The 14,683-nt window shown below is 36.2% G+C and overlaps 2 protein-coding genes across 4 annotated transcripts; one reads left to right on the forward strand and one right to left on the reverse strand.

The window, feature by feature from the left end:
* The first annotated feature begins 219 nt into the window (after positions 1–219).
* Positions 220–9,701, forward strand: LOC122405090 (RNA polymerase II degradation factor 1). Of its 3 annotated transcripts, none has more exons than XM_043409590.1 (16): positions 220–700; positions 1,202–1,281; positions 1,505–1,798; positions 1,886–2,027; positions 2,137–2,256; positions 2,330–2,595; positions 2,690–2,799; positions 3,008–3,676; positions 4,762–4,950; positions 5,560–5,894; positions 6,362–6,451; positions 6,540–6,807; positions 7,098–7,160; positions 7,247–7,506; positions 7,739–7,889; positions 7,968–9,701. In XM_043409590.1, exons 3-16 carry the CDS (start codon positions 1,569–1,571, stop codon positions 7,973–7,975), a joined length of 2,901 nt encoding a protein of 966 aa, XP_043265525.1. In that variant the 5' UTR covers positions 220–700; positions 1,202–1,281; positions 1,505–1,568; the 3' UTR covers positions 7,976–9,701. The 3 variants fall into 3 exon arrangements, with proteins under 3 accessions (XP_043265525.1, XP_043265524.1, XP_043265523.1); XM_043409589.1 differs by having other exon boundaries at positions 4,774–4,950; positions 6,158–6,451; XM_043409588.1 differs by having other exon boundaries at positions 222–700; positions 6,158–6,451.
* A 1,890-nt stretch (positions 9,702–11,591) lies between these two features.
* LOC122405091 (protein cereblon) lies at positions 11,592–14,669 on the reverse strand. Its single transcript, XM_043409591.1, has 7 exons — positions 14,364–14,669; positions 13,945–14,066; positions 13,428–13,760; positions 12,792–13,041; positions 12,428–12,573; positions 12,148–12,344; positions 11,592–12,067 (listed from the first exon to the last, which is right to left on the reverse strand). The coding sequence occupies exons 1-7, from the start codon at positions 14,422–14,424 to the stop codon at positions 11,932–11,934; spliced, it is 1,245 nt and encodes a 414-aa protein (XP_043265526.1). The 5' UTR covers positions 14,425–14,669; the 3' UTR covers positions 11,592–11,931.
* Positions 14,670–14,683: the final 14 nt, after the last annotated feature.

Raw genomic sequence — 14,683 nt, forward strand, 5'->3', positions numbered from 1 at the left:
GGCGACAAATCATTCAATCCTTTGTGACGTTCGCGGCGAACCATACCATGTTAATCGGGCTACTGCAGTTCTCTTTTACATAAACTGTACATTAAGAGAGCTTGTGTATTTGTTGGGGATCACAGTTGTTTGCGTTCGAACAAGCCTTACGATTTTGAAAAAGGACGTATGCACAAAGAGACGTGAGATTCGGTGAGAGTCTTTTTCTTTCACGCGCAAGATCAAGACAACGATCGTTGGCTAAAAAAGGACGAAACTAATGGATGGCATCGTTGCTCTATCTGTTTTCCTTTTTCTATGTCTAACTCTTTCACTCTCACTAATACCCCCTCCCCCTCCCTCCGGTTGCTCTTTCCTTCCCCCTCTTTCCCTCCGCCACTCCTTTCATTACTTCCATTTCTCATTCTCTCGCTCGCCACTAGCCTTTTCCCTCCTTCAAAATCGTATCGCGAAACGTCGAGTCCATCGTCCTTGCGTATGTGGATAGCCGTATTAAAAGTTGCAAAGAATTTCCGTGTCATGCCCCACCACGTCGATTTTTCACGGATTTTCACGTAGGTTTCTGCTATGGCGTAGTACCTCTCACTCGCTCTCTGACGTTTCTTCACTTCTCTCGACGCCACCAACAGCTGTTTCGTCCGATCGTCGCCCTCTCGTATAGTCCGTATCTCGTCGCGGGAGCGAGAGAGAAAGAGAGAAAGTGAGTGGGAGAGTGCAGACGGTGGCCCTACCGCAAGTTTTTCGTCGTCGATCTCAAGCTCTCGTAGAAACTTGTCATTTGTACGTCCATCGTAGGGCGTACACAATCATTCTAATTGCTTGAAATTCGTAGCGTCCTTTGTTTGTTCACCGTTCGTCTGACAGCTCCTGTCAAACGGACCTTCCTTTCCAACTGTTCGTCAAATCTGTCAGCCAAACAGTCACCGTTTCGCAGTCTATTTTCCGCAAGAAAGATTCTGCTCCAATTTTTTTTTTGGTACGCGCTAATTCGAAAATAACTCTACAATCTCGCGTGTTCAGATAACGCCAATAGTTTCGAGTCCCGGCGGTGAAACGTTCGTAAATTCGTTCGATTGCATACCAAAGTCTCTCACTGTTCGACGTGGAATTGTTCGTAAACGGCCGCTAGCATTCGATGATACGGTCTGACTCATAAACATTCTTTCGGTATAACACATTCATATCCTATAATTTGTTTCAGATTGTGCAAGGATACTAGTGTGTAAGAAGTTACAAGTACAGTCAATTACATAGTATCGAGGCATTGCCAAAACTTTGCACGTAAGTATACCGTACATATAAAGACGTATATATAAAGAAAGATTCTTTGAAATGTTATTTTTGTATTAAAACATACATTGTGAGCATTCCCATTGTTATTGTGCGTGTCTTTTTCAATTAAACGGTTAATGTACACAAATATTTCGATAATAAATATATTCTTCGCTCGTACCGTATCCAAAGCGACGAACATCGTCTGTGAAACATATTTATCTGTGTACAGGATTTACAAATAGAAAAATCTTGGTGATACGCTATATTGTGTGATAGAAAAGACAGTAACAAAAATGTCAGTATTGAATCAAAGCGGGGAAGATGCAGTGGAGTGTCCTTTATGTATGGAACCATTGGAGGTGGACGATTTGAATTTTTTCCCGTGCACTTGCGGATATCAAATATGTCGTTTTTGCTGGCACAGAATTCGTACCGATGAGAATGGTTTGTGCCCTGCTTGTCGGAAGGCCTACTCTGAAAATCCTGCTGATTTTAAGCCTCTCAGTATGGAAGAAATCGCAAGGTTGTTGCTTATTTTATTGTTGTTATTTGATTCTGTGTCAACTACAAAGGAACGAACAGTGGTAGAAAATAATGTTTCTTTTGTTAGATTAAAAGCCGAAAAGAGATTAAAAGATCAACAACGTAAGCAGAGAGTTACAGAAAACCGTAAACATCTAGCAAATGTGAGAGTAGTACAAAAAAATCTAGTATTTGTAGTAGGATTACCATTGCGACTTGCGGATGCTGATGTGAGTAAAAGTTCAGAATAAATCGAAGTTTCCTTTTATATTACAATGTTGTAAATAATATAGTGTATCTGTGAAAGAAACTACAATAAATTTATAAACTTTCTTGCAGGTATTAAAGCGACATGAATATTTTGGAAAATTTGGTAAAATTCACAAAGTTGTAATAAATCAAAGCACTTCCTACGCAGGGTCTCAAGGCCCTAGCGCTTCGGCTTATGTTACCTACCAAGTAAGTTATTAATTGCTTTCCTCCAAAACATTATTTGCTCATATTTTATATTTTAACGTTGATATAATATTAGCGTCAAGAGGATGCACTGCGTGCTATAGAGGCTGTAAATAATGTTGTTATGGATGGTCGAACAATAAAAACGTCACTAGGGACAACAAAGTATTGTTCACATTTTATGCGTAATCAGCCTTGTCCGAAACCGGACTGTATGTATTTACATGATCTTGGGGACCAGGAGGCATCGTTTACTAAGGAGGAGATGCATCAAGGGAAACATCAGGAATATGAACGGAAGCTCGTGCAATCGTTACATGCATCGCATGCGTCTGCCCAACGGTATTTTCTCTACGTTTCGAATTAATTAATTACATTTAAAGTAAACGAAAATGGGTAATTAATTTGGACGAACCATTGTCTTTGTGTTGCACAGAAAACCAACACCTTCGCCATCTGTGACGGGTAGCATTGTTCGAGAGAACGGAACTTCAAATTCTCAAGCCAAAGAAGCTTGGCCATCGTTACAGACTGGACAAACAAATAGTAAGTTCACCAAATAATTGTAACTGTTTTTATATAGAAAATTCAAGAAAACCAATGTAACCAAAACCATCAATCACGATCTATCGTTTTAATTATCAGTCGATGCTAAAAGTGTTGACTTTGCACTTAAGTTCCGATAAAAATCGATTCATAAGATAAAAAGAAAATGTAGAGGATTTTGTCAATTGGTTTCCTTGTATATTCACAGGCACACAAACAAATTGTAAAGAACTATCACCGCCATCGCAAGCAACCTCGCAACCGAACAACATAACGAACGGAAACGGTACGACAAATCAACAAAGTCACGTATTGTCCGGCGGGTCCACGCATCAACAAAATAACAACAACAAAGGCGAGAGTATGAATTTACGGAGAGGCAAAAGTAATAGCGAAAGTAAAGCACAGGCAGCGCGAAATAAACATAAAAATTGTCAGAACAAGGAGAAACATAGTACGCGAACAACGTCACGGTCCGAGTCGAGCTCTATCGGCGCGCAAAACAATGTACAACCACAAATTAATGGACAAAAGGATATTAGAAATTTCACGTCCGAAACGAATAGCGATGTTTTGCAAAAATTGGGTAACAAATGCAAATCGGAACAACAGCAACAGCAACAGCCGTCGCCGCAACAGCAGCAACAAAGTAATAAAGGATCGAAATTAGTTCAGCAGCAGCAACAGTCGCAAGAAGTTAAAGTAAACGGGGTAGTGGAAAATGGAGAACGTCGACATTCGGATAGTGAGACAGATCAGCAACGCGAAGGTAGTACACCGGCTAGTACAATATCGAGTACAGAAGATTCGAATGTGAATCAACAAGTAGAACATTTAGCAGAATCAAGCGAGGAGAACAATGGTGCTGCTATTTTGGGTGAGTTCCTTATATTCGTGATCATTTCCATATGTATTGATTTTCTGCTTCTAAAATGAACATACAAAACGTTCGAGTTCACTTCGACGTAAATTTGAAAAAAAAATAACGCGAATAAAATGGAGAAACGGAAACGAAGAAATGAAAACATTTTTTTTTCTTTTACAAGAGTATTATTCCAAACTATTATAGAATAGCGATTGACATAAATTTTTCGATTATTTGAGTTTGGAGATCTGGAAAATAAGGACCAAACTTGACTTTTTTTGTTTTATAGCGAGTTCAAAAAATGATCTAATTTCTTGCACAATATTTGTATATTCCCTTGTGTTAGTACGTTACAGTTCTTTATATAATTGTTCCTTGAAGTTCTTGAAAAATTTAACAAAACTTAGCATGCGCATTCCGAGAGTATAAAAGAACTTGGATCGTAGACACTAACTGAAGTCTTACAAACGGATTACGCATAGTAACTATATTATTTCAATCATTTTAATCAATGTCATAAAAAATATTTGTAACAATTCACAAGTCGGTCTAAAATTGTGTGTTTATCTTTTATAACATGTGTTATATGTTGTATATACTTGAAATACAAGAAACGATAACTTCTAAGCAATGTATAATATGTTGATGACATACGAATGTTTCCAACTATGTCTCATAACTGTAGAATAGAATTTAAATCGTTATAGATATATGCCAAAATAAAGAGGACTCTTTGAAAAAAAAAATAGTAACTGTTTTTTGTGTCTGTGTACATATCTTGACTTTATCCTCCTTGCAAATTACATCATTCAGGCACACATGTACATTAAGTGTCTGGAAAATATCTATTTGTTTTCCTCTTTATTTTCATGTACTATGAATGTTTACGAAGATCTTGTTCCATTTGTAGATGTACGGTCATTAGATATGTGGTCATCGAGTAAATTTTCCAGGCACACTTTTATACATTATTGAGGTTCATTAATGGTGGCAGAGAGGAATAGTGTTAGAAGCTGTTTATTCTGGCATTGTAAAAGTATCAAAATGTTTTGATCGCGTCGTCTCGTAGTGTAGAGATTTGTGCGTATCATCTGTAGGTTCCTCTCCAGCTAGCACAAATTCATCACAAGGTGCCAATCAACAGCCGCCGCCAGGACTGCATAATGGGTCCCAAATGCAACTCAGTCATCGGTCAATCTTTCAGGCGGACAATAACAGCTTCTTCAGTTCAAACACTTTCCAGAAAATCTCTACCACCACCTCAGTGCCACCCGCTTCTTTGACAGGCATGTACATAGTTACTTTCGGTGTTGTGATTTTTATACATTGATTTTTGCACATATTATAAATTTAGCGTTTGGGGATATGTATAATATTTTCTGCATTTTATCAAGCATCGTAAAGGCCAAGTCAGTTTTATTGTTTATCTGTTCATTTTGTTATGTTCTTTTAGAGTGTTCCAGAAAATATCATATGTTTCAAAACCTTAATTTATTAACCGATAATTAGTCAAAAATAGATGATCTCTGGATCTTCTGTCGTTACTCCAATAGCAATTACATTTCTCTATAATACTATAGTGGTTTTTTGAAAGCAAAAAAAACACCATACATTTATGTTTAATGTCACCAACGCTATTATAAATTGGGTGAGTTAAACAAACAGCGAAAATGTAAACAAAAGCAAGATAGACGTTGCTTTTGTAATCAGAGTAAGAAGAGTTTTTCAATGATGCATTGGTATGTAGTTACTTTGATATACTTTATTTGTATGAATGGTTTTAAAGAAATCTGGAAGCAAAGTGACCGAAAAGTGTAATATTTTCTGGTACATTTCGATATAGAAAAAGACAAAAATTTTTTTTATGTTAAAATTAATTTCTTTTGGGCATACAGCAAACCCAAACCTGAATTGGACAAGCACAGGCGTAGCTTCTATTCCCGATTCGTTGCCAATGGTTCAATCGAGCGAAGATTGGCAAGCAGCTTTCGGTTTTCAACCGGAACCGTCACGAACGAATCATGTACAAAAATCCAGTCCTTCTAGCTCACCGGGAGTAACCTTTAGCTCCGAAGGTTTCGTTGACGAAGAAGTTTACTCCAATTTGCAGTATACCGCACTCTCAGAACAGTCTGGTACTTTTACATCCAGTTTGCTCGTTAACTCGCCTGCATCAAAATTTATGGCAGACTTTCAACAAAACTCATTACAACAAAGGCTCGCACTGCAGGTGAGCAATTTTGAAAAATTCATACTGGTTTAACAATATAATATCAAACCCCCGTAACTCCTTTCTACGATTTGCTAAAAATTGCATTAAACCAGCGGGTGATTTTTTAATACCATGTTCAATTACATTGCCACTATAGTACAGATCAATCGAGAAGAATAATTTTTAAAGAGAACCGCAAATAGAATTTTTTATGAAAAGCTTCTGACGGGCTGAGTATTGTTCGGTACAATTAATAACCATGTTAACTGTCGTTTCCAAAGGCGCAACAAAACCAAGAGAATTGTGAATACATAAAACAAAATGGTCATGCTACTCTGGAGGAAGTTAGAAATCATAAAGAATCTGGCTCAGATATAAAAGCTGATGACGACTTAGGTTTCGATCCCTTTCACGAAACGCAAAAAGCTCTCGCCGAACTTATGGAAAATGAAATGCAACTTCAACAACAACGGTTGTTTCAGCAGCAGCAACAACAGCAAAGAGAACGAGAAGAACAAAATAGGATACAGCATCAACAGAATATTGCAAACCTTGGCCAGCAACACTTTCCACAGGTATGCGTAGGAAACACTCGATTGGTCATAAATTTTGTATGTTTCTGTTGATTAACGGTGACTTGAGATATGTTGTTGTCTGTTACAGGTTGCTCATATAGCACAATTACAACAACAAGCCCAACACTTGCAGAATCTACAAGTTCTCCAACAATCGCATTCCCTGCTGTCGCGTCTTCCACAAAATTTACTACAAAGTGGTACACAAAGTCCTGCTCAGAGTACCGTGGCTGCAGCCAGTTTGGGACAACGTAGCCGCCTTCCACCACCAGGTTTCCCTGGTTCTACACCAAATCACATGAATTCTTTTGGTCTTGGTATACCGCGACCAGCTCCCACGAATGGTGCTCTTTCGGGTTAGTATGCACGCGGTTACTTCAATAATTCACGAACGTTCGTAAACCATTTTGTAAATATTTAAAAAGAAATGTATACAATTGTGCGTTTACCTTGCAAAGAGTCCTCATTAAAGAATCAAATTGTAAGAATAGAATTAAGTAAGTACAAAAATGTATAGTCTGATGAAAATGTACTTTGTGGCGAGCAATAGTGTTATCCAAGTATAAAAGCAAATTGAATTCTTGTGACTTTGCAAGAACCAATATAGTAATATACATGAGTCATTCGTCTAGTATGCTGTTTACAGGAGCACAACCACCGCAGCAAAACGCCTATCTTCCGAACGGAAATCCCCTTCTGAATTCGCAAGGTAACATTTTATCAGCATTATTATTAATTGCACATTTTTTATTCGTAGCATCGTTAATATTTTACGCCCGTTAATATTTCAAACAGGTATTAGTAAATGTGCGGGCGATACAGTTTATACGCTTAAGGATTGGTGTGATATCAATAATCAGCAACAACAACAACAATTTCATCATCAAGCATTACATCAAAAAGGAGGATGGAACAATTTTGGACCTATCGCGGACTGGACTTCGATTGATCCAGCCATCGTTAGTTCTTCTAGGCCTCTTCCATTCCAAACTACTAGTACATGGCAGTTTCCACATGTTCATCCAACACATACTGTATCACATAATGCGCAACAGGTATGTATGTTCGTTTATAATATTTTTATACATTTTTTAGTACTAGGTACATCTTCCTAAACGCTTCATTTATTATTATCAATAGTACAAAAACTTATTTTGGATTGGTAATGATCGAAAAGATATTGATAATTATAAAAGGGTTATACACGGTAGATACATATATTGCCTCTTCGTATAAATAATTTTTATTTCGCGAAAGCTATATTTTCGTTGTTTGTCTTCACTTTAGGAACAACAGAACGCACCAACTCAACATTGGGCAATGCAACCACCCCCTGGTTTTGCTGCACCAGCGACTACGGGCCAATTGAGTAATCAACAGCCAAGCACAACTGCACAGCCGCACACCAAACTTATCTCTGCAGGATCGGAAATTGAAAGTAAGTCCCTCATACAGTGATTAAGTGCTTCCGTTCCCCTGGACGCGTAATAAAACATGTCAAACGTCTGAATTGCAGATCTATAAATAAATATGAGTACGCGAACTGTACAAGTGTATGATAAAACATCCATACGAGACGAGATGAGAGTCAGCAATGATAACAATAAACCTGACAGTCTGTTACGTACGTTTTCCCGACCCGTGTCTATATATTTCAATTGATTTTAATTCCGATACTTTATCTGTTCCTCACTGGATGAGTATTTATCGTTAAACAAGTATTTAAAGACGCTGGAAATATAATTTTACGATGGATACTTTTGAATATATGCGACGAATATACTCCTATATACGTTCTCGATAATATTCTCATATTTAATCTATAGAAAATTCAAACTTGTCTAGAAGTCTGGCAGTGTTATTGTAATTCAGTTTACTTGGGCCCGAGAGACGCGGTGCACCAAATTAAAGGCAATGATCATGATTTAACAATTAACACGTAAACAAGATACTTACTTACAATGGTAATTACGATAAAAGAAAAAAAAAAATTTGTGTGTATATATATTATTCAAACTCAAACTAAACGTATTCAAGCGAAAAAACGAAACATGCTTTTCTGTGTAAATAACATTTTCAGAAGAACATGTGTCACGAGTGAAAAATGGACAGAATAGACGTTCAGGAATAATTTTCTTCGTACTAACGATAAAGTTCCGTTTCTAAAATCTGAAATAGATTGTGTTATACAAAAAAAAATGATCAACACTTAACACACCTTTTTATTTAAAATATAATGGCGTATTACATTTATACTATAAAGTGCTTATATACTGGCAACATTAGAACAAATTTTTTAACAGAATATTATCTGTTTGTCTGTTTCTGGGCAAAGGATTTCTGTTATATATGTATTATAAATATGTATTATTATTGTGAAAATGCGCAGATAGACACATGCTAATAAAAGAAACTAAAATGTAAAAAAATAAGAACCAAATGGGCTTTTATTTTTTTTTCTGGGATTCCGGATTTGAAATTGCGATCGAAAGATATACATTTCTTTCGTTTCAAATTCACATTCGGTAAATGTTCTTTTGATTTCGTGCGGACCTAGGTCGTGCTGAATTCGGAGCAAATTTTGTCGCGCAATTGTCAACGTTGCAGTGTGTCTGACGAGTATTTAGCAGCTTCTCGTATTCGCTTTGATTCTAAAGCGGAACACTCGTAGAGTGGAAAAAAGCATCCAAAAGCGGTGCTTCGAAGAAACGAAATATATATAGGAGAATTTTCAAGTATAGTACACTGGTTTCGACAATGATCATGTATTACACGTTAAAGCTTATGCCAGACAGATATATAATTTATAGCAGATACTTCGTCGCATTTATACTATTAGGGGGCAGTTAACAGCCGTAGCAAAGAAATCTAAATTTGATTGGTATAGGAACGAAAAAAATCACCAAGCATTTGGCAATAGCGTTCGGGCGCACGCGACTCGGAAAACGACGAGCAACTGTCGAGACGATTAACAGAAAAACAGTCAGCGTAACCGAATCTCGAGTGCATACAAAATGAGTACGATATATAAATATATATATATGTAACGAAAACACGTCTGAATGATAGTACTATAATACGAAGCGTTAACGTCGAATTATTAAACTCTTGTGGCAGATTGTTAAACATGTCTGCTATTTAAACGCGACTAAGAACACACGATACATATGCGAGAGAATGATTGAGATAATAAAGATATAATTATAATAAATTTAATTGAGTTAAGGTAATCGAGAAATATACGACATGCGCAAGAAATGAACGATAACACGTATTTTAATTGATAAAATCCTTTCACTTCCCTCGTTTTAAACTTCTCCGTTCCTTTTCAAATGCACCCTTGCACGCACCGATTTTGCAATAATAATTTACAATTAATATAATCGTGAAACATTATCACGCACGTTTTATTATTATTCGTAAAAAATATTTGCCCCCGTTCGTTGTGGAAGTGATGTAAGACCTTTGTTTCAGGATACAAAAGGTTTTGTATTACACTCGATTGAAAAATATTGATAAATGCTGGTTGTATGCCCTTATAAAGGCATAAGGTGGCGAAGTGAAATGATTTTATAGCTTCTAAATAGCAGTTAGAGATAGATTTTCGTTAAATAAAGTTACCTAATTCTTTTTACGATTATATTGTGGGGGCATTGTGGAAGATGCAGGAGGATAATTATTGTACATACTTATTTTTTTCGATAATTGTCGGGAAAGAGACACACTATCAGTTTTCTGTATATGTATGACAATTATCATTCTGCATCTTGTAGGATATTCCTACAATTAATGACATCTTAGACTCTTGGCCTGTATCAACATGATTCAGGGATCATAAACATGTAATTTGTCCTTTGGACACTCTATCTCAACAGGTTTAGACTCAGAATTACTAGCCCTCTGAACATTCTCCATATCAACATGGATGGACACTTGAATGACACCATTTTGACTCCAAGTGTTATTGCGTGTAAGAACGTTTCTTCGCGAGTCTATTCCTTTTGGTCTGAGTTTGTATTATTTCAGCAATTCAGCCAGGAACTAGACCCAGACGATATTCCTACAGCTAACATCGTATCACGACTATTACATCATCATTCGAAGATCAGAAGCGAGGCTGATCGGACCGTTCCGTGCCAAGGGACATAACCTAAAATTGTCAGCCCTATCAACGCTTTCCATGTCACGGAGGAAGAGTATTCGAGTGATCTTTACTACGAGACTATTGTAAGTAAACAAGGTCTTCTCTTAAGAACAATATCCAGACAATATTACTATAATAAAATTGTAAAAAACCAAAACTTTATTTAACGAGGATCGATTCCAGAACTTATAAGTCGGCGTCGGAATTCTCGTAATGTGTATTCTTCTAGCACATCAAGAGGTACGTAACATTAATTCTTTACATCTTTAAAACTATCAATTAGGTCTAATATTTCATACATATCATTAGAAACCTATATACTATCAACCTAGAATGAATTTTATTCACGAATAACAAACAGTCGTGAATTAACTTTTTACTTGTAACTTTATTCGCAAAGATATTGGTTAAATTAGTTAACTTATACCACTTTCATAAATAATAGTTTTGTTAATAAAGATTCAGTGAGGATGTTCGTTCCAGGTTAAATTCACATTTATTAAATTCTATTGTACAAATAACAAAATATTATTTCAGTAATGTACGTTATATATCTTCATTCATAACTTGTATGTAATTGTTGAAGTTGGGTACGATGATGGCAGACAACATGGTTTTAAACTTACTCAACAATATGCCTGTATTTTCCGTGTACTAGTCTAGATGAAACAATTAAATATCATACATCGACGACCCGTTATGATTTTCTACATTCCATTGTACTAAGTAAAAAAAGAATATCACATTGTACAAAACTTTTACAGATTTATTATCAATTTCTCACACAAGATACGATGATAAGTTCATGTGTTACCAATATTTAAGATGAATGCGAATGTCCACGATGACTAGTTCCATACAAATTTAGGAATTACATATTATCCAGACATTCATAGAAATATTGGAAGCAGAATAAACCGCTTTGAAAAAATAACGATTTACATTCTTTTAATGTATTCTAATTTGTCCAATTTATACTTCTATGTATATAGTTCCCATAGATGAAAAATCAGGACGTTTAAAAGTCATTGCTCTTTTATACAGACCACCAACATTAAATCTTATGAAATTTGTTTACCGTACTTCAGTCGTTTGGAAGTCCCCCAATAAATACTTATTGTTATGTTTCATACACATCTTCATTGTCGAAGAAACAGATTTTACTTTTACTGAAAGCTCGAAGAAACTGGGCAACCAAATGATTGTATTTAGCGACAGAACGCTAAGAAACTATTCCGGGAATATACACGTGGGTTTATTGAACTAATTAGCAACAACGATGGCGTAAAATTTAACTCGCGGTTCCGTATAATGTATGTTTGAACATTTCGTTCGTTCACTTCTTTTTGCTTTTTAAACTTCCACGAGTCAAGCCCCAAAATGACTTTGGTTTCAAGTGGCTTTCCACTGCTGTAAATTTCCATCCCATATGGGTACCGCAACATTTACACGTGGCTATTGTCCAAGCGTATCTATGATAAAATAAATTAGTTCGTAACACGTACGACTTAAAAATAAGAATACGATTTGCGAATAAAGGAGCAACTTTTACCCTGGGAACCACGTATATTCTGTCGAAGGTGCACCGTGATTTAATTGCAGGCCCTGCGCGTGATACAAAGTCACAGTGTCGTGTATAATACCAGCTCGATTGCAATAAGTACCCTGTGGGCCTTCTTTGCTCATTGGGAACATGTGTGACTGCTTTCCGATATAAGAATTGCATTCGCAGCAAACAAATATTTTGTCCTATAAATGCAGAACGGTGGTTTCAATTACAAGTAGAAGTGAAAGTATTTTTACGGTACTCCCCCATGTTCCCTTCTACATACATCTTCCAGATATTTAATTTCCTTCTGCAGCCTCGAAATCGCGCAATCGTAATTTAATAATACAATTCTTTCGTACTCATCCAGGAACAAATTTTGGGCTACCCAGAATGACAAATCTGTAGGATCTTTCGGTATGCTACTTCCCCCTGAAATTGTTCCAAGTTTTAGATTTACGATGTGACTCGCGACAAACAGAATCGATTACTTTTTTTTATCGAGATAACGTTCTATCTAGGTAAGATTTTATTTGTTTCGAACACGAATTTTTTCTCTCTATGCGTATGCGTTATTATACGTGATATTAATACGATGTACGTAATTTTTTCCATTGTCACCAAATTGTCTAATACTTCGGTATGCTTACTATTTTCAATAAATTGCAGGTGTTGTCGTATTTTTAAAGAAAGTCTCAAAGGATCATATTGCCTGTACACCCAAGCAGGCCAAGGAGTTACAATAGCATCTAGATTCTCTACCCTTTCCTGTTTTTTAAAATCTTCCTCGGTGGTCGGATGTATTCGTAAATTATCTAACGAGGACAAACGTTCATCCCCAAACGGAGGTCCAAGCGTTATCTCTGGTAAAACTTTAACATTGGCTGATACTTTATAACCCTGCATATATGTACACGTTCATAAACATAAGTATATATACAAGATACGATCTAATAATAAAATATAACATTTACGCGAAGGAGATAATGACTGGCTGATAGAATATAGATGTATAAAATATACATCGTTAATCTTTGGATTATTGTAACTCCGAGAAAATAAGTCATCCATTAATTTTCCTGGGAAAAAGCCTTTAAAAAAATGTTACATCAAGTTTTACAGTAATCGTTAAGTATAGACTTTAATCTCAGAGTCCTTTCACTTTCTTTGTTTTCTTAATTGCTTGTTCAGTTCAATTCAGCCTTTAAAACAATCCCGGGAGTATTACTGTACGATTTCTTTTCACGAAGTTAAACAGCAATGCGTGCACAACATTTGAAACAGACCTGTATTATAACTTGCAAAATCTTGAACCGTTGTCTACCTATCGCTTTGAAACGAAAACCGTGTACACGATCTTCGAACGTGCACGCGTAAATCTCGGCGGTGGTGCCTACCGACACTATTTTATCATTCCCTAAACAAACGACGCCTAGTGTACGATTATTACGGATGCACGTCATTAACATTTCCTTGATCAGTGGATTGTATCCTATCATAGGTAACGTTTGTCCAGGAAATAATATAACCGACTGTTTCTTTAACAACGGTAGATTCATATAAATTCCGTCGTCTAACAGCGTCCTCCCTCTAAGCTCTTCCAAATTTTGTCCTAAATACTGGTAATACATTAATATATTAAAAAATCAATTCATTGAAAAAGTAGTGAATTTGTACTATTTACGGGTATATTTTACTGCAATAATATAACATTTAGAAAGCGAAATAGCTTGAACTTAATGAATTTGCAAGGTCTATCCTGGGATGTAAAATTTGTGCGGACAGTTTGCAACGAGTACTTACAGAATGCATTGCCGGTAACGTTAAGTCAAAAATACATTCATTAGATACCACCATTTCTTCGGGTTCGTCTTCTTCCATGTTCTCATCTTCTGCGTCATTTACCTCTTCTCTATCTCTGTATTCTGAAAAATAGGTGTTCAAAATTTCATATTTCTTCCCCCTTGCAAAATATATATATATATGACAACATGGATAATTTATTAACATAATACGAACATATAACGATATCAATTTCTTACGAAATGTGAACGCGTGTAATAAGGTACAGAAACGTTTAAAGTAGAATTCGTACTCTAGAATCGATTGACAACCTCGGATTTGCGTATTTTGTAACAATATGCGTGGAATTCCGTGTATAACCTTTAATTCTCTACTGTAATCCATATACGTTGATACATAAATCGAGGAAAATCATGTACCTATAACTTGATTATCGCTAGATTCGCTAAACTCGCCGTCACTTTCCATGTCAGCGTTCATCGCAAGTTACGTGCCCGTCGAGATTTACAAATCTCTCAAAATTGTAAACAATCGGTGCTTTCCAGTGCTATCTCAGTTTCACAAACGTCAAACGCGATACGCCCTCTATTCGTATTTCATGCGTTTAGTTATTTATTTAATCTGGTTTCCATGAATAAGACCATTTTATTCAAATTTTCACACTTTAAACAGGAACATGCAATTCACGTCCATTTCTACTGTTAACCAACGAATCGGTGAAACAGTTTTTGTTTAAAAG

The sequence above is a fragment of the Colletes gigas genome, unplaced genomic scaffold, assembly GCF_013123115.1.
Source record: "Colletes gigas isolate AHSC1104 unplaced genomic scaffold, ASM1312311v1 Colletes_gigas_Sc00004, whole genome shotgun sequence".
NCBI lineage: Eukaryota > Metazoa > Arthropoda > Insecta > Hymenoptera > Colletidae > Colletes > Colletes gigas.